The 27979-nt window shown below is 41.6% G+C and overlaps 1 protein-coding gene across 1 annotated transcript in view; it reads left to right on the top strand.

Annotated features, from left to right (window-relative positions):
- Positions 1–27979, top strand: part of PCNX2 (pecanex 2) — a 159314-nt gene that overhangs the window by 103706 nt on the left and 27629 nt on the right. Inside the window, exons 24-25 of the mRNA XM_064445706.1 lie at positions 13863–13921; positions 16357–16572. Of these exons, the coding sequence (XP_064301776.1) occupies positions 13863–13921; positions 16357–16572 (275 nt within the window). The remainder of the gene's footprint in view (positions 1–13862; positions 13922–16356; positions 16573–27979) is intronic.

Raw genomic sequence — 27979 nt, 5'->3', positions numbered from 1 at the left:
AATGAAGCTGTGAGAAACAAACAAAAAAAAATCCATAAAACTCCCAGTTGTCAGCCTTTTTTGCCTTGCTAGCTAGTGTTAGCAACTAAATCTGTGAAGCCTTTGACACTAGAAGTCAGGCTGCGTTAATATATTTTATTCTGGCCTGATTAAATGTTACTATTTGGGATGTGGCAGGTAACTCTCATAGTTAAGTGAAGTGATGATGAGTGTGCACTGTCATTACCTGCTACATCTGATCTTGGAGTTTGACTTAAAAATTTGTTGGCTTTGTCAGATTTTAGCTGCCATTCATTCAGTTTGACAAGGGTGTAAACGTAGAATATTGAAAAGAGTGAATAAAGAGCTTCTGCTCCTTCTACCAAGCAGGATTTGAAAGCCTTTGGTAACTGGGATCTAATGGGCTCCCAACAAGAGTACTGGAGACAGGGAAACACTTCCCTTTCTAGATGGAGGTAGGTTTTGCAAGGGATGAATGAGCCGTCTGCAGCATTAGGGGCCGAATCCAGTGACAAAGGGGTGTCCTTTGAGTCCTGTGCTCTGGGCAGTGCGTGAACTCTTCACCACCTACTAACCTGTAAGCAGGCTCGGAGAAACTTATTGCAGCTGCAGAACAGTGTTTTGAGGCACAAAGTGCAAATTGTATTGGCAAAATCAGGACTTGGTTGGACCAGTGAGAAGCGCTGTACACCTACCATGCTTCTTGTATCGGTGCCACTGAGCACCTAAAGGAATTCAAAACTAGAAATTACAGTGATTGATTTTTCCATCTTTTAGAATAAACGGTCTGATTAGTTTGAAGAGTTTGAATTTTGTTCCAATTTGACTTGTGTCAGTGAGTGAGTATGTACTTATCTATGAAGAAATTGCTTAAACAATGCCAAGTCATATAAAGAGGCTTTGTGTTTGCTTCTGAGATTTGTGGAAACCTTTTTTGGGGGGGGGTAGCTGAGTTTTGTACACTGGGGCCAGATCTTAACAAGATTCTTTCTCTCACAGCTTTTTCTGGGTCAACAGGCTTGTTATTTTGTAGGAGTGAAGTTGGGGGGAGTTGTGGAAAGGCAGGAAGCTACCACAAATCCCACAGAAGGCATTACATTTATGGACAGAAACTTTGATCCATATTAGGTAGGAAGTGGAGAATTTAATATCTGCAGCATTTTACTTCAACCAGAACATTTTGAAAGCATGTGGCTTTCTAAGTCTGGGTTAGAGAATCAAACTCAGCTTTAGGCACATCACTTCCATATAGCTAGGTGAGCGTAGTATCTGTAGGTTATTGTAGATGGAGATAGAGGGGCCATTTTCATTTGCTTTTGGTTTGTCAAAGGCTTTTGGGACAAGATGAACAGAAGGTATTCAAAGGACATCTCAAAAGATGGTGCTTGATGGGTATTGCTTAAGTGAGGGTGTCTTGATTTCATCAGTACTGACCATCTGTGACTCCCACTAAGGGAAGTAAAGCAGTTGGTGCTAATCATTTTTTAAAACAAAACTAATTATTTTACCCATAAACTGTAAAACCCTGTGTGCAAAAAACCTAACCCTTTTAATACTTTAAACCACCACTACTTGTCCTTTCAAAATAAGCAGTAACTACAACTTTGTCTTCAATGTGAATGCTTAAGTTAGGCTTTGTGAAAAATTTGTGGTTTGTTAGAAATCCAGTGTATCTTTTATGATCTTCTCTCTTAAAATATAAAAACCAGCACCTTGCCCCTCAGAAACCTTCCAGAAGTAGAAAACAGCCTTGTAGAAGATTCAGATAGTCATCAAAGTAAAATAAATGTTTGCCTGAGCCTGTGGCATCCCACAATATGGACATGTAATGTTGACTCCTAAATTTATATTAATTTTGTCTCTAGCTCTTTGTCTCACTTCCATTTCAGTATTTCATTGCTCACATGAAGAACTGAGCAGAGCGAGTAAGCATTGGACTGAAAAACTCCCAAGTCATTGCAGGGACTCAGGATTTAGGATAAGGAAATTTTCTACAAAATATTTAATATAATTTAGCGAGGTTAGATGGGCCTAGCCTTACTGCTTAAAATCTTGACCCTTTAACATCTAAAAATTCAAAGGGATTGCATGATTGCTTTCTTTCAGAGCTGTGGAGTTAAATAGGATTGGGAACCTGAGCTGGAGTGGAAAGTTGCTCTGGTTCCTGAACCGACCTGTCTTTGGGCTGCAGTGCTCTTCGGCCAGATGTGCGCTGAATTCTCAGGTGCTGGAAGACAAAACAGAACAAACAGATAGGGAAGTTGGTGTATAGTTTTCCTTTTTTTGGAGTGCACTGACGGTTACTTTTGCTAACTTCTGCTCAGGTTTTCACTGAAAGTCACAGGTTTGCTGCAGTGCAGTCTGAGATGCACTTGTACAAAGCGGAAGCTCTGGCAGATTTTTTGCTATTTCCGTACTCATTGCCTGTCAACAGGAACTTTTGCCCAGGGTAAAGCTACCTTCAATGTGCTTTATTTAGCTTTTTTTGTTTTGGATCCTTTGCATTCTCATTTTCAAACACTTCCTTGCTGTGTTGATGACTACATTAAATTATCACATCTATCAGCAATGCAAAAGCTCATTTACATGTATATGAAGTTACAGAGGTAGCCAATTCCATGGTTATATTTTTTTATACTTTAGCCTCTTAATGGGACTAACCAAAAACATTTTTGACAAGCAGTCTAGATATCAAAATATCATGGTTTTGTTTTTCTTCTAAGTCACAAATTAGGTTGCTTTCTTGGATGTCATTTCTGCTCATCAGTATAAGCACACTTCACTGCTGTTAAGCAAACTTAGTTTTCCTTAAGTGAAATGAAGAAAAAAAGTATTTTTGCATCCTATGTCAGTCAACAGTGCGAAATAGGATGAAAGGGAAAAACATCTGGTTCATTTTCTGTGAAGTGAATCCAAAGTTGAAGCTTTGGAGATCACCAAGTAGGCAGAACCACGTTTACTAATAGAGCTAGGCCGTTAGGCCGGCAGCCCGAGTGGGCAGCTGCTCCATCTGTTCCTTAAAGTTGTATCTGTCTGATTTTGCAGAGTGCACACATACACACCTTACATTTCCAGTATTTCTCTTAGTCTTGCTTTTTCTGCTGGCTAAAGAGGAGTTTGATTCCTCAGGTTTCTGAGGGGGCATCTGCCACTCTAGATGATGTCAGCTGGAGCTGAAAGTCTTAGAGAATTAAGATGATGGTTTGTTTGTTTTTTCAAGGAGATGGAGGAACTCAAGTGGGTTAAAAAAAAAATATCATTCTGACAGTAAGCAAACTGTGAAATTCCTAGCAAGCTCTTCAAAATTCTGGGATCATACTGTGCCTGTTTGTGCTCTTGCGGCGTGTGCGCAGAGCATGGGTGTTCTTCCCTGCAGTCAGCAGATGCTGTTTGTTTATATGTGCACTTTGGTACTCACTGCATTCAGAGTCTAGTACACCAATACATCACTGAGGTCAGGGATCTTTCAGGGGGAGAAAGGGAAGGGTGACTCTAACAAGAAGAAAATATTAGGCAATAAGGAAAGTAAGAAAGTACGGTTTCCCATGCAGCCCCCTTTTCACAGCTTTTGCTGCCGTTGTTGAAAGGAGAGGGCTGTAAAATCAGAAAGCTGGCCTGCTGTTCGTGAGCTGGTTGCCTCATGGGAGTCCCAACTATGAGAAATTTTCTCTCTTACTTCTTAAAAAACAAAACAAAACAAAACAAAAGTTTGATGCAACACTGGCTTTGTCCTGCCATTAGCCCGTGTCCTGCATCCCAGTTTGAAGAGTCCTGTCTTAGTCTTTATTTGCACAGCTGTTGGGATGATCAGGCTGTAGATGTTGGAGAGAGAAAAGGAAACAGCAGTAAATCTTGTTTAATGTATGGTCACTTTAAAGCATAAAGTGTTTGTTCAAACGCTGCTGTTCCATTCCTCTGCTTTGCTTTTTTTCTTAAATACTCTGTCACGTTGCATCCTGATTCTTGTTCCCCTCTTCCCTTCCTCTTATCTTGCTTTGTATCTTGGATAAGGCAATGGACAGAACAGTGTAGGAAGTTTACTTTCATTCCTCAGTGGGTCTAACTGCTGGATCACGTCGAGCAGCCTGTTCTCTGCTGCAGCTGTGACCTGTCCCCGCAAAGAGCAAACTGCCAGCAGGAATCTGGAGATTTTGCGGCCTAAAAGCTGCTCATCTCTCTCCTGCTCCTTGCTTCTATTCTATCTTGATCGTCTGGTTCGGTGCCTATTTTTGGGTAAGGCACAGCTTGCATTTGCTTTGAAGGATCTCAAGTGAGTTACTTTGTAGTGTAACTGAATCGGTTAGGTGTCCCTAAAGAGGCTGTGATTAAATTGCCAGGTATCTCAGAATGGCATTACAGGGTACCACTCTGTGTTTCAGAATATGTGAGCAAGCCTTTCTTTTCTCCATCTTTTTAAAAAGTGTATCACTCTGTTATTGTTCCAGTCATTGTGGTCTGGAAAATAGCCACCTGTAAAGTTAATACAGCTGGGAACGGAGGGTGAGGACAACCTGTCCTGCCTCAGACTTAGTGCAGCTGGCATTTTATATTTCCTTACTGATTCACTTAACCTGCCCATCGTGGACAGGTTAAGTGACAGCACAGACACAATTTGGTTGACCCCACATTATGCATGTGTGTGGGAAAAGGAGTTGTGAAATGTACCTGTCTTCTCCTTTCCTTCTTCCCATAAAATAACAGGCCTTCCACTTCCAAATGGTTATTTTTAACTCACCCTAGTGCATCTGGTTTCCCTGTAAGCCTGTTCCTCTGTTACAGCTGCTAAAACCCCTGCTTTGAACACAAAATGTCATTTAACTGTAAATGTCTATGGGCCTTGTTTGGGAACTGCATGTTCAGCTCTTTCGAGTTCTTTTTAGGGCTGGATTTCTTTTTTTATTCTTTATTGCTATGTTGTTTGATTTTTCACATGTTCTTAGACCTCCATAGTGGTGATGTTTACAGAGGAACAACTCTAGCAGCTGTTTAGAGTTCAGTAATGCCTTGGACATTGATTTATAATGAATACTTTAAAGAAAGGTACATTAACCTCTGAAGTCAACATTTATAGCATAACCTAAGCATAGGAGAACCCTTTTTTTCCCACCCCTAATCGACATGAGTCAGCATTTGCCTTATTTCCTCAAATATAACTTCAGAAATGTTACGTTCTGACTACGGTCACTGCCTGTTCTCCTTACTTAGGGTTCAAACTTTTCTGAATACTTCCAGCCACCTGGCATGAAAGCCACATTGCAGCATGAGTTTTACTGTTTATTTGAATCGTTTTAGTTTCTTCTGAACTGCTTCTCTTTCTCTGCAAATTTGTGTGTTTCTCTCTGGCTGCTTCTATTTCTGTACTGTTTCTTATGAACTGACCAGAAAGAAGCACGGTATTCCAGTTGTACCACTTTACTCTAGAGTGTACTGAGGTTCTAGTTCCTTCGTTATCAGCTGTTGCTCAGTTTTATCAATGCTAGCCCCTTGGATAACCATGGCTCTTTTAAGAGAAGTCCTCACTGAGTTGGCCTCAGGGCTCCTCCAGGTTTTCATTGAGTGTTAAGTTAATTTAGAACTCAGCAAAATAGTATAAATAAGTACCAGTGTGTAGATAAAACCAAAATGGATGCTTATTAGTGCCTGGGGCTTGGAAGTCAAAACAAATAGGACCAATGAATGAATGGTTTTTAGTCTGAATTTCTGGTGTGTTGTCTTCAAGTCAGAAGGGCTGCCTGGTGCCGTTCACAAAGCATGTGGAATTTGGTGAGAGTCTTTCTGGAGGCTTCAAAGGGACTTAGATGCTTGAGCATCCAGCCTAGACTGGTACTGAGGGACGCTTAGGCCTTGCTTGGGTGCCCTTGCGTACAGCATTCCTGCTGACTGTAGTGGCACTCCCTGGCTGGCAGTGATGCAAAAGCTGAAACGTTAGCAAGTTGCTGTTATTTTTCCTTCATTACTGTTCTATAACTGGCAGATTTCCCAATAAAGATTTTTTTTGGGGGGGTAAAAAAATGCTATTCTGTTGAAACAATGAGTATAAACTGGTCTCTGGGAAGCTGTGCCCTGTTCTCCAGGTGCATGTGCGGCCGTGGTTCTGGCATTGGGGGAGAGAACAGACAAACCAAAACGTTTGAAGAACAAGGAACATTTTTGTCTGTACTTTGGCCTTAGTTGTTCAAGAGCCCTCTGAAGTTACATGTCATTCGTAAGACTTACTTGTCTGACTGTCTTCTCAAGACCATTCCCTGTCTCCTCCCTGCTGTAGTGCCTATCTGCTGAACATTTCACACTGCACACCACCACTGCCCATGGACTCGTACCTGCAACACCTGCCGGGTTTCGGAGGTTTTAGTCCCTTTCAGCAGGTGTGTAGGGCTTTGAGGAGAGACAAAGCCACAGCATTCAGGTGTGGGAGGTGTTGCTTCAGGTAAAGCCCCAGGCTCAAAGAACCCCTACTAGCAATTACATTCCCCTTGGCATCTTGAACTGTGAGTAAGTGACCCTGTGTGCATATGTGCCCCTTCAGCCACTTGCTGTAGCATGGAGGTATGCGCATCTCCTCTCCAACCCAGCCCTCACCTCATCGCTTGATGACTCCATGTGGGGAGTCACACTGAACTGGGAAAATGTGAGGGCTGTCTGGGAAAGGATGGGTGAGGAAAACCAGGCACCTTTAATCAAATAGACCAGGTATTAAAATAAGGGCTTTCTGAGTTGCCAAGAGTTTCACACTCAAGGGAGGCTATACAAAATTCAAAGTTGTATTTTAACTGTTTGGCAGTATCTCTTTAACTGGTAACATCTCCTTTTCTCAAATTTTGCCCGTGGCAGGCAATAAAACAAATTGAGGCTAATTGAATAGGAGCCATATGTGTGATAATTAATTGGGAGTGCGTTCTGATTCAGTGCTCTGAAGTTCCCTGCCGAGTTAAAGATGCATTCACAACTCCAATTCACTGAATCATTCTAAGAGGACAGAATAAAGACAGAAGGGAGGCATCAGAGAGGGGGATGCATGCTGAGGCCAGGCAGGAACACAAGCAGAGATCAAAACCATAAGTGGGATAAATGAAAAGGGAAAGGAATGGGCAAAAAAGCAAAAGGCGTGCAGTGAAAAACCTGAGGATAATGCAACAGATATTGATAAGCAGGAACTCAGACCTATAGAGGAAAAGAAATCATGAGCATGATAAAGAGGACTTTTAAATATATTTGGAAAGGAAAGCAGCAGCAGGACATAAGAGAAAAGATAAGAATGGACTCATAAATCGGAAACAGGAAGCATGTAATATTTTTAAGGGCTTGTGTGGATACACAGTGGCACTAATATTTTATAAGCTGTTCGTCTAATGCTTGGTTTCCAAATTATGTAAATCTAAGGAGAACAGGTAAACTAATGAAATTTGTTGAGTATTGGAAACCTGTTGAAACGGATTGACTGAATTTCCATAAGAATAAGCGTTCTCAGCAAGCGCTCATCCCATTCACTTGGATAATGTTAATCACCTTCTGGTTTAGATTTAACTGAATCAAACATTAAGGGGCAAGCTGAGGTTTGGAGTGCTAAACTCAAACCTTCCATTCAAGAAGATGCTTACTCAAGCAACTTCTGTCAAGATGTGAAGATGGGAAAAGTTGAGATCACAGAGGAGATGTTCAGTAGGGTAACTGTTCTAACTGAGGTGATGGGTAAATTGTGTACATATACCAGCAGGGAATAATTCATGCTACACCTTGCTCAAGTCCTGGTTGTCTCCTGATATACGAGAGTATGAACTGGACCCAGATTGCCTGAGGCCTGGTAAGATCAAAATGTAAAATGTCTCTTGCTTCTCTCTGAGATAATGCAAAACGCAGAATTATGTCACCGTTGCCACTGGGAATTGTCTCTGAAGCTTTGGGCTAGTTGGGACTAGGCAAATACTGCATGAATGCTAGAGGGATTTTTTTGTGTTGGTTTTTTTTTTTTAAAAAATCCTTTGACTAGCAGTGTTTCCTCTCAAAATATCATCTAGTGCAACCAAGTGTTGGAGGTTCTTTCAGTCTGAAGAGTACTGTAGAGACTACCGTAATGACTGCTGTAAATGATTAACACTCTCAGCAGTCCTCACAATGAAAAAAATAGAGATAGTAAAAGTTATGCCTTTTTAAGATGGAATTTTGTACAACTGCGCAGTAGCAGTCAGATTTTTCTTGTTCTTCAGTGTAGGATCACTGATGCTGCCCTCACAGGTTTACAGCACTGGAATGGTTTGGTTAGCTTCGGTTTTGCCTCCTGTCATCTTTTGGTGAGAAATATCTATATGGAAAACCCTATAGTGAACTAAACTAGAGTTTCTGATGTAGGCTTTCTTTGTAAGATGTCATTCACCAGTCTTTGTCTTATTCTTCTTTTTTCTCGTAATTTCTTGCCATCTCTACCTCCCAATTTTATTTTTAAGCAGACACCTTAAGTCTAAAAGTGACAACTAAAATATCTTAAGTATATGTTATTTTAGTATTGCACACTGGAAAAGCGTAAGAGCACTTTGTTATCAGCAGTTAACAATATTAAGAATGAGTTCTGAAATGCCGTGCTGTCCTTTCCTCCTTTTATGATGTTTAAGCAATGTGCATCTCTCAGTGTGGAGTAAGGAGGTAAACATCTTGGCCTCGTTTGCTGAAGCAGCTCCCAATATTTTGGTGATTTTTTTTCTGCTGTCTCATCTCGCTCTCTTTTCTGGTGAAAACTTTACCAGGACATTCCTCAACACCTCCTTTCTACTCTCCAGGTCCTCAGGCTTTTGCCACTGCACTCGTGTGCCCATCAGCCAGTGCAGAGCCCAAGTGAATTGGTCCTGCGGAGCTCTTTGCCCAGAGCTGGGCACAAAATAATACCTTTCATATAATGTTTGTGTTGGCTCACGATGGGAAAACTGGAAAAACAACACTCACCTGCAGTGTTTCAGATGCATGGTTTTGTGTGTAATTAACACATTTGCTTTTAAATTAAAAGTATGCCTATGAATTGTGGGTAGTGAGGTATAGCTGTGATGCCAGGTCCTGCGCTAAGCCCCATCCTTACAGGAACGTTGGGGTCCCAGCCCTTTTTCACTGACACAAGAGTGAGCACAAACATCTCTGTGCAGTTGGCGTAATCCTTCCACTTATAAAGCTTGGTATAAAATTTCTGAGGATAGTGCCTAAATGCTTTTTAAAAGAAAAAGCGTACTCAGACAAGGGGGAAGAAATTAAGTAGCAAGGTAGGCAAATAAGACAAAAGCGGGGATATTGATGACATTTTGGTAACGCATTAATGAATATTTCAAAGTTTAAGTGACCTGGCTTACAAATAAGAGGTGAATTCCCCAGCTAAGCCTTTGAATGTCAGAGCACTTATGTGGGCTGCTTAACCCATGCTTGGGCACTCAGCTTTTGATCTCAAATTCACACCTGCCATTTGCATCCCTGTTGCTGCAGGAGCACAGAAACCTCATCTTCAGGAAAGGCTTCAGAATATGCCAAATAAACATGCTCAGTAGTGCCTCAGCAAATGACTGCAATTCTGATTTTTACACCTACTTTAAAAAACAAACAAACAAACAGCAGCAGCAACAAAAACCCAAACAAAACCCCAAACCAAACAAACCACACACAAAAAAAACCCCAAACCAAAAAAACCCAAAATCCAAACCTGAGAAGCTCTCAGAATGAATTATTAAAATCTTTTTAAGAAAGTAAAGAAACACTTAGAATGGGAAACATTACTGATAATGAGATCTTCCTAAGTTTTACATGATCCCTCAACAGTGCTGTCTTTAACAACTGGAACTTTTTATTCCTTAGCCCTCCCACCATTTCCTAGTGTGCAATCAAAGCCACTTTTTATTATTGTTAGATGAAACATGGGAGCAGTCTGGCAAGGAGAGGAGGAAGAAAGCATGAAAAATAAAAATCAGAGCAAGCAATCAGGAAGGAAGAAGTTGTTTTCATTTCTAAGAGATCGTTCTTTATTAACATGAGTTAAACCTAAGGCATGTCTTCCATGCAGCTTCCATGCCCAGAAAACCTGGGCATGGTTATGCACGAAGGAGCTGTCAGCCTGCGCTGTTATAATCACACTGAAATCATTCCGCGTTTTAGATGAAATTGATTTAAAACTACTTGGGCATCCTCACACTTCCAATTAGTACCGTCAGTTTTGCCTCTGGTGTCCTTCAAATATTCATGGATGCCTGCTTATTCTGCCGTCTCCTTACTCTCCCTCACCGTCGCTACTACCACTGTGTTTTTAATGCTAAGCCATCCATTTATAGTGCCAGCAGTGTGAGGCATTCACAAGGAAATGCTGAGGATTTTTTTTCCAGACTCCCATGCATAATCATAGGGCTGCAGCATAGTAAAGTTTCTCTGGTTAGACTTGCCTGTTAGATGTCATAGAAAGATGGATTAAAATTCATTGGACACAGACAAAGAAGAACTTTGGATCTGCCGTAGAAAGGCATCTCTTGCATCCCCCCCATAGGGGAGCTGCTTTTCTTTGTTTTGTTCTGTTTCAAAGTAGAGATCCCCTCCTTCTCAGCAGGAATCCTAGAAATCCTGAATTTGTGTTTTGAGGCAAAACCCAGCAACAGCAAGACAGAACAACTGCAATTTTTATTTTCATCTTCATGAAATAAACACAGCAATGATTTCCCCCCCCTCCCCTCCCCAGTTTGCCCCATTCTTACCATCCGCTGTATGTCCCCCAGGCTGCCTGAATGCCCCTTGGTCTTTTTTCTACCTTTCTAGGGAAATCAGGAGAGTAAAGTGGGAGAAGAAAGTCTTTCCAGATTGAAAAAAAATAGGCAGTATTTTTTGACAAGGGAAGTATAAGAAGTGACTTCATCTTTTTGCAAAGGGAAGCGATAGTTACAATGGCATGAACAGTGCTGTGTAAACCAGTGGATTATCTCAGTGCCCGTGTAAATGCTGGATTAAGAGAGCATGAGATAAATATTTCAGGAACTAAGCAGGGTGTTCACTCTAAAATTGCTGAAGACTTAGCTGAAGATGTTCAAACACAATCACTTGCACTCTAGGGCAAGTGCTGAAGGACCTGCACTTGGTTTGCATAGAATAATGCAATTCAGGAAGAAATCTAATTACTGAGCTAATTATCACCTTGGATGAGTGGTAACAACCAAATTTAAAGCAAGAGGCCACTGGAGGAAAGCCCAAATCACGCAGTCTCACTTTGAGAGGTCCTAGCTGACAGCGAGAAGCCCAGGAGTAAAGGCGTCGTTGGTTTGATTGTTAGGCACAGTGTGTTACAGTTTAATGCTATGCAAATTCCCATTGCCTTCAAGAAGGTGCAAACATAGCTTTGGTTGCTAATAATTGTGGAAGTCCAAAATGGTTTGCCTTAATGAATTTATTCAACTAAACCGAATTTCAGGACAGAAGTTTGCTTTACAAACTGTCTATATTACCTTTGGTCTTAAAAAAAAATTAAAATTATGCTTCAAAATATCTGTATAAAGATTTGAGTTTTTCTGGTAGTGTCTGAAAAGGTAAATCTTTTCTTGTCTCATGTCCTGAGGCCCGTGTTATAGCTGCTTAAGTGATCATTACTGTGCTTGGAATGGAGGATAAAGCCGCAACGGTGCCTGGTTTTGTTTTGTTTGAGAACACTGTTCTGTTTTCTTCCCTTCTTCCCAGTCAGGCTGCATTATCCATCTTGGAGTGTCCTGAAGCACTTGTGATTTTCCCTGATTGTTTCACTCATCTCTCTCTCTCTCCCTCCCCTACTCTTTCTCTCCCTCAAAAAAAAAAAAAAAAAAGAAAGGAAGGGGGGAGAAATGGAGCCAGAGCTTCATGCTGGGCAAAAGGTTTCCTACTTATTATAGATCAGAATTTTCTGATGTATTGCTTGATTTGTATCTCAGTGTGCCTTAAGAACAGAAATGCTTTGTAGGTTGGTAAAAAATATGGGTAAAGAATGGTAGTGACTTGTGCCTCATACTGCCACGCTGATTTCAGAGGGACTGAAAGTTAATAAGGAGTCTCATAATCCTAAAACATATGCATTTGGAAATCAGCAGCGTTTCTCTGCTGAGAATAGAAAATTGATTGAATTCTATAACCTTATCTTTATGCTTACTCTTGCATATGGTGTAATTGCAGGTGGATGTATATCAGGGTAGAAGAATTCTGACCGCCTTTTGAAGCAAAATCATTCATTATGTTCTGAACTGCTTAGAAGGCCCTCCCCCGCCCCGTTGCCACTTTCTGTTGCATAGGAAATGAAAATTGTAGTTACAATAAGCTGAGCCAACCAGAGGCAGGAAGATAAATAATACATCAAATAATGTTAATCAATGTAGATAACATACTAATATTAATTACAAAGAATTCTAATTAAGACTTGTGTTCTCTCCAACTGTATCTCTTGCAAAGTAACGAACATGCCTTTTTAAAGCAAAAATCAGTTGCTGGTAGGGAGTGGACATAAAGCAGTTCTGTTCTCCTTCTGTCTACTACATGGAAGCCTGTGTGCAATTTTTCTGTTGGTCGGTTTTCCACAGCTTTTTGGGGGGGGGCTGTACAGGATGGATGAGAAGGCTTTCTAAGGTTAGGGACATCAGTGGCATCCTTCTCCCAGTTAGCTTCAGCATCAGTTTATAGCTTCAACTCAGAAACTTCCAACCTTTAAAGTAACTTCTGTATTGAACCACTGTCACATGTAACCTTATGCTGACTGTTGTTGGGGGCAAGTGGCTTTGTCTTTAACCATTCTCTGCTTTAACCCCATTTTCCAAGGAGTGATAATATTTATGTATTTGATGGATAGACCTGCTAAGGCTAGCGACTGAGGGCAAAAGTTTTAGGATATATTCTTAATGAAGTGTCCTGAAATCCTAAAGCGCCTCTGCCAGAGCAGTATTTCAGGGAAATTCACGTTTACTATAGCATTTCTGTCAGCCAGGCTTTCACTTGTACGCTGAAGGCTTGGGAGATGGCTGCTTGGGCGATGCTTTGGACTTCTGATGTAGCATATCCTTAGTCACCACAACCACCACTCCCTTCTTTTGGGTACATGCTTGCCCACAGTGATTTACTTGTTTCTGATTTTCAGACTTTGTTAGTGTCTTTGTTACAGAGAGGAATAAAAGCTCAATCCAATCTACCTTTTAGTTGCTCTCTATTTTGTGATCATTTTCCCTGTGGTACGTGTAGTCCACTGCTACAATGAAAATACTGAGCAGGGAATGTCTTATTCATGAGGGAGGCAGGGCTGCCTGTGTGGGCTAAGGCTTTGTAATTTGCTCTTTTTCAGGTGATAAGAATGACCAGGGACTCTCATTGCTGTGTAGATAAATATGAAACTAAGTGAAGCAGTGTTTTTGTTGTTGTTTTTCCATAGCTGTTATACACCCACAGAAATACTTTCACACAAAGAAAACCCCTTGAGTCCAGCTGTTTCCCTTAAGGCTTAGAAGGGAAGAACGACTGATTTAATATTCTTTCTGTTCACTGGGTTGGTGTCACCTGGCGTGCTTCTGGAGCCAGTTCAGTTATTTAAGTACATAGTGTTATGTGTTATTACAGATGCCAAGCTCTGAATGGACTCTGCCCCACAAGAAGGGAACTGGGGAAGGAGAAGGGGACACACATGCTTCTGCTTTGTGTGTTGATAAGCTACAATATCAATAGCAATACTGAACTGAAATAACTATATACGCCTGCTTGGAGTAAACCAATGAATGGCTTAGATTGTGAACTGCATAATGATATAAACACAGAATAAGAAGATACATTAAAAAGAAAGTAAAACTGTGGTTTTGGGAGAATCTTATTTAAAAAAAAAAAGAATTGGCTGTACAACATTTCTTTATTTCCAGCACCAAAAGATCGGACCATTCCAACACCAGACTGGCAATTCAGATCGAAAAGGATGCAGGTATGGCCTCGGAGTTTGGGTGTTTTGCTTGATTTGCAAAATGTGATGTATTTACACTGTCGAGGCTTTGCCTGGAAAGTTGAAGAGATGAAAAGGGTTTAAATGTTGTGTGAACAAATCAGAGCATTTGAAATGTAGCAGAGCGCTGGTTTAAGTCGTGTGACTTGATAAGTAAATTTGCTCTTCAGTTATGCATAGCTGATCAGATAGCTGCTGTGCCGCAAATTGCTTGGTTAATCATAACATCGCTGTCTGTATGGAGTACGCAGCAGACACTCTAGCTAGGCTCGAAGGTTGGCTGTGGGCAGGCCATGGTTTTGGAAAAAAGCAGCAGGTTAATAGTGCCCCTACTGCTGAGCAGTTTGAGCTGACAGGTATCTCCTCTTCCCTGCAGAGAAACCTTTTTTTTGGGGGGGGGGGGGGGGGGGGGAAGGAAAATCAGAAAATTTGCGGGAGGGGGTAAAAGAAAGAAGTAGGAAAGATGGTGGGCTTCTCCTCCGGCTATCAGTGCCTCAAATGAGCTCCGATCCATGGCAGTGTAAAACACCTTCCTGAGCTGCACCGAGTGGTTCCTGTGAGTCTGGGAAGCGAGAGCATTTTTTTGGTAAGTCAGTGGATGTGGAGGGCGTGTGGTACCTCAGCGGATGCTCTTCAGCACATGGTGGGGCAGAGCCCTTTGCAGGGGAAGCTGATACCAGTGTTTGTGCCAAATCCCAGCCCCAGTGAGAGAGGCCAGGGTTTCATACATGGGTTTCTTCCGCTTTAGTGTTCTGCAGCTGATTCTGTTTTGCCACTGAGGTGTTAAGGGCTCGTAGTGTGGAGGTATAAATTTACTTTATAATTATAGCTGTTATATTTTTACCCCCCTTTTCATCCTTATCCATTACATCAATAACATGAACAAATACACATCTTCAAGCAGAAATGGATGTAATCCAGGGTATTGAAGAAGGCGAGAGAAGAATTAGCAGTTTGAGGCATATAAAGTGCTCTTTCATTATTTATAATTTCAAGGCATGTAGTTAACACTTTTCCCAAGGCCATTCTGTTATCTGATAGCAATAACCTTTAGCATTATTATATATGCTAATAAGTTAATTATGTACTAAACCCCATAACTTAAGCAAAACATTCTTTTTGTGTGTGTGCTTAAAAGATTCATTTTAGGACTTCGTTAGATTTTCACCAAATATATTCTAGAAGATGTGTAGCCGAGTATGTCTGTACGTGCATACACACCTGCATACACGTACATACCAGGGCAGGATGCATAATGGCCGTGGTGAGGAAAAGCAGCGTAGTAGCACACCCACTCCTCCTCTTGTGTTGAGGAGCAATTTGTAGGGGAAGCTATAACCTGTCATCCTCTGTGGTTTTTTCCTTCATATTAGATCTGCTCCTAAATGTGAACATCCATAAATATACATGTGTACATGTATGTATGTATCCACATACACTCTCATGTATACAAATACACCTACAAGACAGTGGTTTGCACAGGTATATCTGTTCATGCACCAGCATTTTAAAGTTTTGAAGGTGAGATGCTGGTGCATTGTAGAAAAAAAAAAAAGCAGTTCTCATGTGAAGTATATATTATGTAAAAGAGTACAAGCACAAGACAACACCACACTGGATTATGTGGCACTGTGTTAGCATCTGTGAAAGGTTTGTTCCGTTTCACAGGTTGCCATCGTAAAGTGCTACTTTTAATCCAGTTAAATGCTGTAGACCTTCATGAGATGACACTTTTAGACTGTGATGGCATGTTTTTTCACCAAGCAATGTGTAATTGGACAGCTACTATTTTTAAACAAGTGGTAGCAATTCTAGTGGTGAATCAATCTTGTTTCATTCTTTCTCAGTACACTAAGTGAACTCTTTAAAAATACGTATCTTCATCTTAAGTACCAACACATACTTCATAGACATAGCCTTGAAAAATCCCTGGAGGCCTAAAAGAAAAAAAATTCCAAGCAAATTACTGGAAGCTGTGTGACTGAATTCTTTAAAAAGCTCAGAAGGAATATTCAAAATTAAGCTTATGTACTGAAACAATCATGATTTCTGGTTTCTTAAAGTTAAGAACAATAAGTAGACATTAACTTAGCATTGCAGAGACTTTCAGTGGAGCCAAAAAACCGTTGCTGTTGTAAAACATGGAGGTGGTTTGATTCAGTCTGAAATATGTGTTTTCACTAATCTGATGTTCTATTTACAATATTGTTCATATTAAACCAAAGTTTCAGGCCTGATTCTCTGAAAGGGTAAAAAGCCACCTAGGAAATGTAGGTTGCATAAAGTATCAGGAAGACGTTATCTGGCTAGAGGAAGAAGCTTTATGCAGGAACAAAAAAGAACATGGGATTTTATGCAGAATGGCTTAGTGTATTATAAACTTTTTTCTTTACAAATGTGTGCTGCTCTGGTTGTAGGAAATGATGACAATAATCTCAACTCCATTTTTTATGAGCATTTGACAAGATCTCTGCAGGAGTCTCTTTGTGGAGATTTGATTCTGGGCCGCTGGGGAAACTACAGCACAGGAGACTGTTTTATTCTGGCATCGGATTATTTAAATGCCTTTGTGCACTTGATCGAAATTGGAAATGGCCTTGTCACCTTTCAGCTCAGAGGGCTGGAATTTCGAGGTAAGGACCCCTGATGATTTAAATAACAACAAAAACAGCAACAAAGCCTGTCTGGCTTTTTAATCTATCATAAATCTGTAGTAGGACAAAGGTTTAAGGACCTTTCTCTCTCTCTTTTTGTCTGTCTGTCTGAAAGCTCTGTACTTCTTTGTATCGTTATTTGAATTACAATGTTTTGAAACCCAGATGTTTGGAGTCATGTTCTGTGATATCGTAAGACTTTCAATAAAAAAACATGTTGAGTTATTTGCCTGACTCACAGATCTTTTAGGTTATTCTTAGTTACGTTTTCAGATTTTTGGCCCCCCCAGTACAAGAAGGACATCGAGTTGCTGGAGCGTGTCCAGAGAAGGGCAGCGAACTGGTGAAAAGGGTCTGGAGCACAAGTGTGCTGGGGGGTGGCTGAGGGAGCTGGCAGGGTTTAGCCTGGAGAAGAGGAGGCTGAGGGGAGACCATCTCGCTCTCTGAAGCTGCCTGAAAGGAGGTTGTAGTGAGGTGGGGGTTGGTCTCTTCTCCCAAGTTACTAGTGACAGAACGAGAGGAAACGGCCTCAAGCTGTGTCAGGGGAGGTTTAGATTGGATATTAGGAAAAATTTCTTTACTGAAAGAGTGGTCAGGCACTGGCACAGGCTGCCCAGAGAGGTGGGGGAGTCACCATCTCTGGAGGTATTTAAAAGATGTGTAGACCTGGCACTTCAGGGCAGGGTTTAGGAGACCTGGGGGTGTTGGGTTGACGGTTGGACTTGATGAGCCTAGAGGTCTTTTCCAACCTTAATGATTCTGTGATTATTTCTTTCCCTCCATAACCATGAAAACTACAGTTGTCCTTAAAAATGTTAAACTTCCCAAACCTTGTCTTTGAAATAAACCCCAAATATCATAAGACTCCTCTCATGGAAAATATCCTGTGTGAGGTTGTGCAAGATGCCAGTGCTGAGATGGTCTCTATCACAGTAGAGCAGGGGAGGAGAAGCAAGTCAATCAGGGCTTCATAGTTCTCTTATTTAGGAAGTGCTGACTTCATTTCACAAAGGGAACTCACTTTCTTCCTGGTCATTATATTCCTCTGTCAGAACACTCCTCTTTAAGGAATGGCAATTGCATCCCCTTCCTTGGTGGTGTGGCTTTTGTGAGGCCAGTTGCTTATAGTGTCACACGCCTGTCCTTTTGTCTGTTGTTGTCCTTGAAGAAGGAAGAAAATGAAAGTAAAACCACAAAACTTTTAAACAGCTTTTTAAATTTTGCTCATGCTACACGTGCTGGCTGCCTGGGTTTGTTGCTTGGGTTTGTAGCCTTTCAAAGATACCACTTTGTAATTGCAGGTGATGGGAATTTTGAAATCCCAGAATAAACAGCTTCCCAAGCTCATGGGCTGAGCGTCTAATGGGCAACGTATAGGGGAGTGTATAATCAAGCCGACTTTTCAACAAGGTTGAGTGTGAGAAAATAGGAGACAGACTGGCTCCTTGAATGCACTTAGGTGTGGGAGGATTAGACTAGGAAATAACATGTGTGGGCTCAAGTCTTGACTCTGTGACAGACTCCCTGTAGGATGTTGAACAGGTTGTGATAAATGCTTGATGTTCACTTTTCTTCCTGTATGGTGGGGATGAAGAGAATGCTCCTGTATCTTAAGAAAAGTTATGTAGAAAACAGTAAATGCCTGCAACAGCTCTGTGTTATAGTATCTGAATAGATACCTATTCAGTACAAAGGGAAATCGTAGGAAAGTACAACTGGAAAGGAAGAGAAAGAATTTGTTTACCAGCCTTATAATTTCTTGTTTTTCATGATGATGTATGTGTGGTTCTGTGGCTTTCTTCAACTTCAAAGACATCTTTGCGAATATTATCTTCTCCTTGGGTGCCCCCAAGGTAAGCAGCAGGGCTGCTGTGTCAGAGGTAGGTACTGAGGTTAAGTACCCTATAGAGACCACAGGTGGAAATATTTTTAGGGTAGATTTGGAGTTTGCTATTTCTTCTTTCAGATTCAGGCCAGACAAATGCAGATTTATGTTGTTCTGCAAGAACAGTTAAATATTGTGGCAGTTCAAATCTCTTAGAGTACCACTGGTTTCACAAGCTGGTAAATCTCAGAGAATTGCCTTAGATGGTTTTAGTCAGCCTGTCGTTTTTGGTTCCTCTTAGGTTGCGCACAGTTATAGTTCTTTACGGAAACTCTGTAAAGTCAAGAAATAGTTCATTCATTTCTGGAGATCTGAAAAGAAAAATGGCTTCCAGGAGGGATTTATGTATGTTAAAGATGACACATGTCTTGGACAGTGTTGACATTTTGTTCAAATTTGTTGGGATTTTGAGTAAGCAGGACCACGTACATTTCTCCTAACTTGCATTCTAATTTCAGGAAATATCTTTGCTGATTATCCTTTTGTGTTAAAATAGTTCACTGTAGGATCTGAAACAGACGGAAGAAGGAAATTTTACTTTTGTGCTTAAATTACATGAGTCTTGTGGTTTTTATCTTTATGCAGTTGCCACTACTGCTGGGTCCCTCTCCATCATCACCATCCCCAGGTGGTTCTAGAAAAGTAAATCTTGGAAACAGAGATGAAAAAATACAAGAGGATCTTCAAACCACATGCTAGCTGGATAAGAAGATCAGGGGCCTAGCAGGCAGGCTTAATGAACTGGGAGTTGAATGGTGAACAACTGGATAGTTTTGTTGCAAAGTGGTTTGGGCAGACTTTGTTTGACTTTGAGCCAGGATGATTCATTACCGGGCGAGTGCCATTTTGCATTTGGATGTGAGAGCAAAGCTCAAAAATTGCAGTGTGCCACCTGTCAAGGCATCTCTGCATACCCTAAAACCACAGTTTAAGTAACTAAATGGGTCTGAACATCGACCTTTCCATGCAGATTGCCTGATGCTATTCAGTGTTAGTGTTGTAGCTGGTTTGCTTTGTGAATAGATCCAGCATGTCTGCTGGCTGCAACAGGTCTTTAAATTCAGCTGGGGCTGAGCCCTGCAGCCTCTCGTGTGTTTCATGGGTGGCCATTTAGAGCCAGCTGGGTTCTCATTATGAATATCCCCTTTCCCAGTCTGCCTCACGCTCCTCGGGAGGAGGCTGGCAGCCTGCAAAGCAGCATCCTGACATGAGTGTTCTAAAGACCTGGACCAAGAGAGCAGCAGCAAACTGGGACCTGGGAAAGCACGGACAAGTTACTGGAGGAGGAGAAGAGTGGGGAATGGGAATCTCACCTAGATTATCTCGTTTTCAGTACAAAGTCCCCTGTTCCTCCCCCCGTCAGAGTATCACTGGGGGAAGAGACTCCCCAATACCAGAAGGAGAGGAAAAGAATGGAAATGGGAAGGAAATGGACCCCCTGTTCCCCTCTCTGAACCCACTGGATGATGCAATTCCAAAAATAAGAGAAAATGTGTAGATAGTTTGTGTCCTCACAGACAAAGGAAGGTTTCTCCAGCTTTCAGAATATTTCCTCCGGGTAGAAGATGTTATGGGAAGAGAAACTAGGAATGTATGAGTGTTGTTAGTTGTTTGGCGTGGAACAGAGAAGCCATGTAGGATTGAATAAAGGAACATACCTGAGGAAAGAACAGCTCAAACACGTGTCATTTGACATGCTGTGTGAGAGCTGAACCCCACTGGACCATGCAGAATGGGTGCCTGAGAAACCACATGAATTACAAGCCTGTTTAAGGACGGAGTAGGAGGAACAGAGGAGCCTAGAGGGGAACCAGGCACAAGCCAGATAAGATAGATCTGCCTGATGCAGACTATAGCAAAAGCTTCATGCACTCCAAAGTACAGGCAGATAGTCTGTTTTGTACCCAGTGGAGACTTGCTGAGGTGGTGTGCTGACACCAGAGAGCTGCTTGTGTCTCCAGGTAACCCATGAGGGCCGGTGTGCTTTGGATAAACTACGCTGCAGCACCATGCCCTTCCTGTAACAGGTTTTGTCCCTGTGTCAACTGCTCTGGTGGGGCTGTAGGGGTTATGCAAGGCTGCCCAGACACTGGGGCACTGGGTCTGAGTAAAAGGAGCCAGAGGGGCTGACCTGAAGGCAAAAGCTGTGTAAGGGGATGGGCCAAGGGCTGTCCCAGGGAAGCTCTATGAAAGCTGAGACTGAGCTGAAACTCTTCCTCAGAAGGTTTTCTTTGCTCCCGCCCTTGAGCGGGATCACTGCCTGCAGGGGCAGGAGTGTACACCGGGCTGCCCCCAGGCAGCACCAAGAGCCATCCCCAGCACGGACTAGGCATGTTCTTCACTATTTCAAATCTTGCAGCTGGTGGGTGTGAGGTACAAATGAATACAGTAGCATTTTTTTCTGCATAAGCAGGAAGAGTGTATACAACTGCCCTGGAAGAACTTGGTGGTTTATGAAGTCAAGAGGCAGTTGATAAGCACTAGGCTCGTTTCCTCTGCTTTGGGCATCTTACATTCCTATTTTTACTTGTCTGGTCATGCACTGTTTTTCACATAAGACCCTGATTCCTCTCATTGTACAGAAAGGTTTCCCACAAGGAGGAAGAAAAGGGCTAGAGGAGAAACTTGAAATCTGTAATTTCTGAGCTTTGGCTGCTTGACTTCAATTTCAAACAAGTAATTTTAATTGAGGGCCTTAAAAATCTGCTGTTCCTTAAATAGGAAGTATGTTTGCTTTGGAAATGAGTGAATGACATCAGTGCTCTCTGTGTCTGTGACTGTTTTCTGTTTATGATTAAACCAAAAGCAATATTTGCATTGTGGAGCTCTGGATTTTCCTATGGGTGTTTCTCACTGTGGTAGCTGAAAAGCTGTGCTGGCAATACTGCCGCAGTAGTGCCCTGAGAAGGGGGTCACAGAGTCGTCTGAATTTAAGTGTACTGGGGGTGGGAGGTACTGCCTCCCCAGTTCGCAGTCCAGCCTAATTGAGAGTTGGCATTATAAATGACCAGTCCAGATGCCTTTCTAACTATATGTTATAGAAGCATTTGGCTCAGCTTTTAAATGGAAAAAAGTAAAAAAGAAAACCAACCAAACCCCTGCAGGGAGGGTAAGAAGATGCAGACTGAGCAGACTGGAAGAAGAGGGTCAGCAAAGCTGGGATTCTTCTCATCTATCTTTAGTCCTGTTCAAATTAAGTACCTTGTTTGAATTAGTTCTTCACTCGCCCGTTCTAAGGACAGAGAGGGGATGTGCCTCTGTCGTGTCTTTCATCCTGTGTGTAAAGCGGGGAGGGCCTCAGTACCTCCCGGCATTGAGAGGAGATTTACTGAAAACGAAGAGAGAGGAGTAATGAGCTCAGGGTAGGTGAAAACTTTCAGGTAGCTGCATGTTGGTGTGGGGGAATCAGGCCCTTTGGTAACTTAAGTCTCCCATCTGTGTTAGACCACAGCGGTATGCTAAAAGCAGCCTGCCAGAAATGCATAGCGTATCATTTCATTTGAAAGGAAGAGACGGGAAAACCCACCATCAGGGAACCAGGAGAAAGGATGTCAAAGTAGTTAGCTCCCGTGTGTTCCCTGTAGAACCAGGAAGACCTAAAATATTTTCCTCTTTAGTCTGTGCCTCTACAAAATGTCTTCTGGAGACTATCCAGTTAGGGATTGCATGTGCAGAAATTACTTATGGATGGTGATGCTGAAACCTTGAGGAGCTGTTTTCTAACTCGTGCGTGGTATTCTTCAATCGTGTAATTAACTTCTAAATCTCTGCTGTGATTTTTTCTTACTGCATGTTGCACGTGCAATATTCATGCTTCACTTGGAACTTCATTAGATGAATCAAGGAGAGAAGCACAGAGCAGACACAGATGTAATTGTACGTAGTGGAAGGCAGCTGTGACAGCAAGATGGGATCGCCCCTGGGGCTTTCTCTGTGTTAGCTAGCTTACTTCCTACGCAAAATGGTGTACGAACACAGCCGGTTTAGGGTATAAGCTTTAGGCACTGTAATAATGTCTAAAGAAAAGGGACAGTTACTCACTTCTGCAGTGTATGTGTATGCTATATAGTTTTATTACAGTAGCAAGTACGTTACCAGTATAAGGAATATTTATTGGTGCTTGATTTTTTGTGTCTGAAGGCTCTGCAGCACTAGCAAGAATCATTCTTTATTTAAAGAGTGGTTGCAACTTTCACTTTTTGCTGTTACAAATTCTTTCTTGCTGTTGGGAAATAAAAGTGCCCACCTTCATGTGTTTCCTGAGACTACACTTGAGGTATGTTCAGTGTATGCACCAGACCATCAAAAGGTACTGATAAATTAGTAGGAGTTCAGAGAATAGCAGCCATTTTTAATACATCTCTTTGGAGAGAAGGTTAAAAACCAAACATACATTGTTTGTGGGAAAGGACAAAGGCTGAGAGACACAATGGTCGGAAATATTAGAGACATGAACAGAAAGGATGCAAAGGGATTTCTTTAATATTGGTGATTTAACTGGGAAGAATGGCATGAAACAGGAAGGAGGATACATTATGTTGAATGCAGGAAATCTGTGATGTACAAGCCTTTCTAAGTGTACGATGCTCCGACAGTGAAAGACCTCTATGAATTTCAAATAGGCTTAGAGCAGTTTTTATAATGCAGACTAAAATAAATATTTGATGTCTTTTTTCCCTTTCCTCCCTTCCACAATTATATATGTATATATGGGTGCACTGGAGAGGACTTGTGGAAGGAAGAAAAATGTTGTTAGATGCACTGCAACCTTTTTATTGGGAAAATGTCTCTGCCAGAAACAAAATACTGACTCCTGCATTGCATTCCAAAAGAGGTGACATGAGAGGTTTTCATGGTATTTGGTAGCTGCAAGTTTAACAACCAACATCCTCAGAGAATGCCTTCTTCCACCTGGGCTTCCATAATGTGTCTCTGTGGACCAAGAAGAGGAAGGGTTTCTGGGGAGAGGGGATGCCTGTTATTGGGGCAACTGATCTGGTTTGAAAACCAGGCTATTTCTCAGGCACACAAGCACCTGAAGCAGCCGAAGTCCAAACCACAGTTTTATAACTAACAGCTTTGATGTTTGAGGAATTGATATTGGTTTTTAAATCCTGGGGTTTTTCTTTGAAAGAACCTGAGACTATCAGAGCCTATAAATTACTGTTCTTAATCCCAGTTCCACAGGGAAAAGGGCAGGAAGGAGCAAAAACAGTTGCTGGTTTTCAGAATGTGTCCAGTTCTGGGGTTCATGAGTTTCCATTTGGGAGCTCAGTTCACTCCTTTTTGAAGTATTTGTTTTTCTGTGTTTCTAGAGCTCTAATCTGATGCTTGTTTTGGGAGAGGATGGCCTTTCAATGGCTGTAATTATACTCTTTGTGCTGCTTCTGGGTGATAACTTGCTGCTTATTAAGCTGCTATCCTGAGCAGAAGAGAAATGTGTTGGGTGAGAAGGAGCCTTACCCAACAGAATTTGGGAATGCTTGGATTTACAGCAGAGCTTGGTGGAGCAGAGTCGGATACTTCCACCGTAATACCTTTATTTGTAAAATATTTGTGTGTATGATTTTGCCAAAGAAATGATGAGCAGCCAGGCATTTCTGTGGGGTCATCGGTGGAGAGACCTCTGCGTGGCCTACAAAAGGAGTTACCCTGGCCTTCAGTCCATCTTCATGGCTCCCATCTCCATATCCAGCTCCCTCTCTCAGACTTAACACCTAGTTAAAGCCCCTAGTCCAAAACTGGTTGTTGGGACCACATAGTTTAAAGCTTGAAGTGCCTAGTGCAGGGGAGTGATTTACATCTGAGGGGTGGGTTAGTGCATGAGCCCTTTCTAGGTACATTTGCACCCTATTTGCTTATTAGATATCAGCAATCCTTAGTGCTAAAGCTATCGCTACCTTCAGCCACAATAATTAGTCCCCATTCTGGATGTGTTGTTAAACTGAAGCGTTTTATGGAAATTAAAACTGCTTCTAGAAGTATGTGGTTGTATTACGGGATTTTCTTTCTGGCCCTTCAGAACCGAAAAATGCTTTTCTTTTCATTCACTGAGTTTTCAAATTAAATTCAAAGCACACTTTGATTTCGGCACTAAATTTTAGAAGGGTGGGTGGTCATTGATTCAGGTGTATTTTATGTGTCCTCTTGAAGTGAGATTACAGTCTTCAATTTCAATTTTCTTATTTCCATTTAGGTCAGATCACTCTGGCAGAGCTCAAGTCAGTCCTCAAATCCTGATGCGTCAGGAAAATAGAAAGAGCTCGAAGTTCTCACCCTGGTTTTCTCCTGAGCTCACATAGATTGACCTTGCTTTGTTCAGCTGGCACACGTTTTTGCATTGATGGATTTTTGGCAACCATCCGGTATTAGATATTGTACAAATGAATCAGTCTCCTGTGTACCAGCAAGGGTCACAGTGAATGACTAAGCTTAAATGAAGAGGGGGAGGTTATTTTCTTTCTACTGGAGAAAGAGATGTAAAAAAAATAATATGTTTTCCCTCAGATTTTAAAATGACTAATTACCAGTGAAAACATTTTCCTATGTTTTAATATTTAATGGTACTACACTTAATTATATTGCAGAACTGAAGTGCGCGCTCTGCTCCCTGCTCTTTGGTTCTATGAATAATTCTCTGAATTGCATGAACTTGATAATTTTTTGAGAAACAATATAAAAATCATCATTTTAATCATTAGTGTATAACATATGCAAAAGTTTAGGGTCGCCCTTCTGTAAAAGATGCACACAAACACTTAACTTCATTTATTGTGACTTGTCCCTTTTGGCTCAATGCATAAAGCTGAACACACGGTCTTAGCCTTTGCAGTACGAGTGTCTAGACTAATGAACCAAGAAGGATTGATGTAGGTAGTGGTAAAATGAAGTTTCTCAGTAATATGCAAATCTGGGGCATTGAAGTCCAGCCGGTACGTTATGTATTAAAGCAAGGCTCAGTTAAAGATGAGAGGAAAATACTGGCAATCTTTCTAGAACTGACTGCAAGAACTGGGGAGAACCAACGCGTACTTGAGCCTCAAGCCTGGATTTCGTCTGTGCAGACTCGAGTCCTTTTACTAGATGTCATTTAGAAATACTAATCAGCAGCATGACAGTAGGAACGGGGATCTGGTGTTTGGTCAGAGCACTGGCCATGGCTCAGGTCATACCTTTAAACTTAACAGGGGTACCCCAGAGTCTCTGCAAGCAGTCGAGACACCAGATCCCCACGGTGATGGTACCCGAGTCCATCAAACACCTTTTGTTAAGCAAGTGCATGTTTGTCGGATGTTGACAGGGCACAGCCCTGATTTTATTCTTTGGAATAAATCTGCAAAATGACCATGTGAGCTCCTTTGGTTGGTTCTCAGAGCTTTTGTAGTAACATGATGCCAGTTAGAATGGCTCTCGCTGCCCAAGTTCAACGTTGATTGCCTCCACTGCAGTATAATTTTAGTTGATTATATTTTTATATATATATATATAAAATAAGATTATATATATAAAGTATAACCTTAGTTGATTAACATTACCTGGCAATGATGCCTTGGAGACATTTTTACCCATCAAATTAGCTGAGAATGCAAAAAATTGTTCTGGCATCTTCTGTTTGTTACGCATGCAACGACAGCTTCCCTCAGACATTGAGGGTCTCTTGAATTCACCTATTATTTGCCTTGACAGCCTCTTTAGTCCCTATATTTTACAAAATATATGGATTAAGACAACTAGTAATTACAGTGTCTCCAGTAAAAATATTTTTTATTTATTAATAGAGATAATAGAGAAAGCAAAGCACATAGAAACAGGGAGCATTCCATAGGAATGAAATGTGATATTTCCATAGCAAAACAAACAAGTTATTTAAGAGTAGAGTTACATAGACTGAGCAAAGCCATCTGTAATTCCCTTAGCTGTAAGGGGATCAGTGGAAGTTGTTTATTAGGCTTGTTTTTCATTGCTTATAAACATTTGGCAATGCTTAGTGGCACCTGGGAAGATGATGTATCTTCTCTTAAATTCAGTTTTATACTGGCAGACCTTTAAACTTTCAAGAATAAACAACAGCAGTAGTAGCAGCACCAGCACAGAGCAGTTATTTTACCCTTTTCAAGCTATGTACAAAGGAATATGCCTTTCTCTGCTTCAGTTTGAGTGTGATGTCTTTTGACTTGACTTCAGAAAAGCATCCACTGACACAGAGCAGTGGCTGCTTTTGTGCTGTGGAGCAATAAGCGTTAATTCATGTAGAAATTTGTGAAATAAAAAGCAGAGCAGTCCAGTTCATGTCCAGTCCCACTGGAAATGTCAGCTTGATAGGTCATGTTTTGTAGCTTGTGGCAGTCTTGAAAGATGTCTATATTTGGGTTACTTGAAGACATTTAATAATTTGTCATATTGTATGTCTCTGAAGTCTAGGAAGGATTAGATATCAGTGTGTGAGCCACACTGGGTACACAGGGCACGTTTTCACTTACAGAAAACTGAACGGAGAACTCTGGAATATACTGGATCTTTCCCCCCACTACCTCTTAGGTCTACAATCCCATTTTTTCTCACACCTTTCCTTTAGATCTTTCTATTAATCTTTTTTTCTTGTATGTTTTTGCTTGCTGGATACATTTTAGAAGGTGTACAGGCAAAAAAGAGAAGGTGATAACGAATACTTTAACATATTTTGTTGTCTTTTGAAAGGCTTTTCTTGGTGTGGAGAGAGGAGTGTTCTGGGTGCTACTTCTACTAGCACAAAGTAAAGGTCCTCAGGTTGTTGACTGATGGGGCCAGGATAGTCAGTCGAGGACACATGGACTGACATGATGCTCCACTAAAAGGCCTTTGGGATGCTGCCTTGCTCCAGGCTCCCTTTCGGGGTGCTGGCAAACCGCAGGCGGTTGGAGCTGACACTATATTCTTTCCCAGTGCAATGTTCAGATGATGAACATAGACAGCTTCTGTCATTTACAGTGGCACAACGGAACAGGTCTGTTGGCCCTGGCAGGGGTGCATAGCTGTTGAACTGCAGCGCAGTATCTAGCACCTTCTTCTCCTATTGATTCCTTTCGGAAGCTGGCAGAGGCAGCGCTCTCGTGGGGTGATAGTGAACCACTTGGCACAAGGCCCATGCGAGATGCGTAACTTGCATCATAGGAGATGGCCTTAAAAGATGGTTTATGTACGAACTCAGTGGAGAGTAAGTTCAGTGACAGCCCACAGAGAGTAAATTTTAAAAAGATCCATGCATCAGGAACATGTACCTCATATATTTTGAGAACAGTGGGGGGACTACATGGGTGTCCACCTTGGTTTTGATTTGTAGTGCCCTACATGGTGTAGAAACCACATTTTCATAGATCCCAAATCCCAGAGGGCTCCTCTTGACCTTCTAGTGTGCACAGCACAGGTCAGAAATTCAGAGTTTGGAGAGCAGATATATTATTGTTTCTGCATCTGCCTCATGACTTCCTTTTGAGTTAACATCTCTTTTTCAGGAAGATTTGC

Source organism: Phalacrocorax carbo, chromosome 3 (genome assembly GCF_963921805.1).
Source record: "Phalacrocorax carbo chromosome 3, bPhaCar2.1, whole genome shotgun sequence".
Lineage (NCBI taxonomy): Eukaryota > Metazoa > Chordata > Aves > Suliformes > Phalacrocoracidae > Phalacrocorax > Phalacrocorax carbo.
This window is presented reverse-complemented; position numbering and strand designations above follow the sequence as displayed.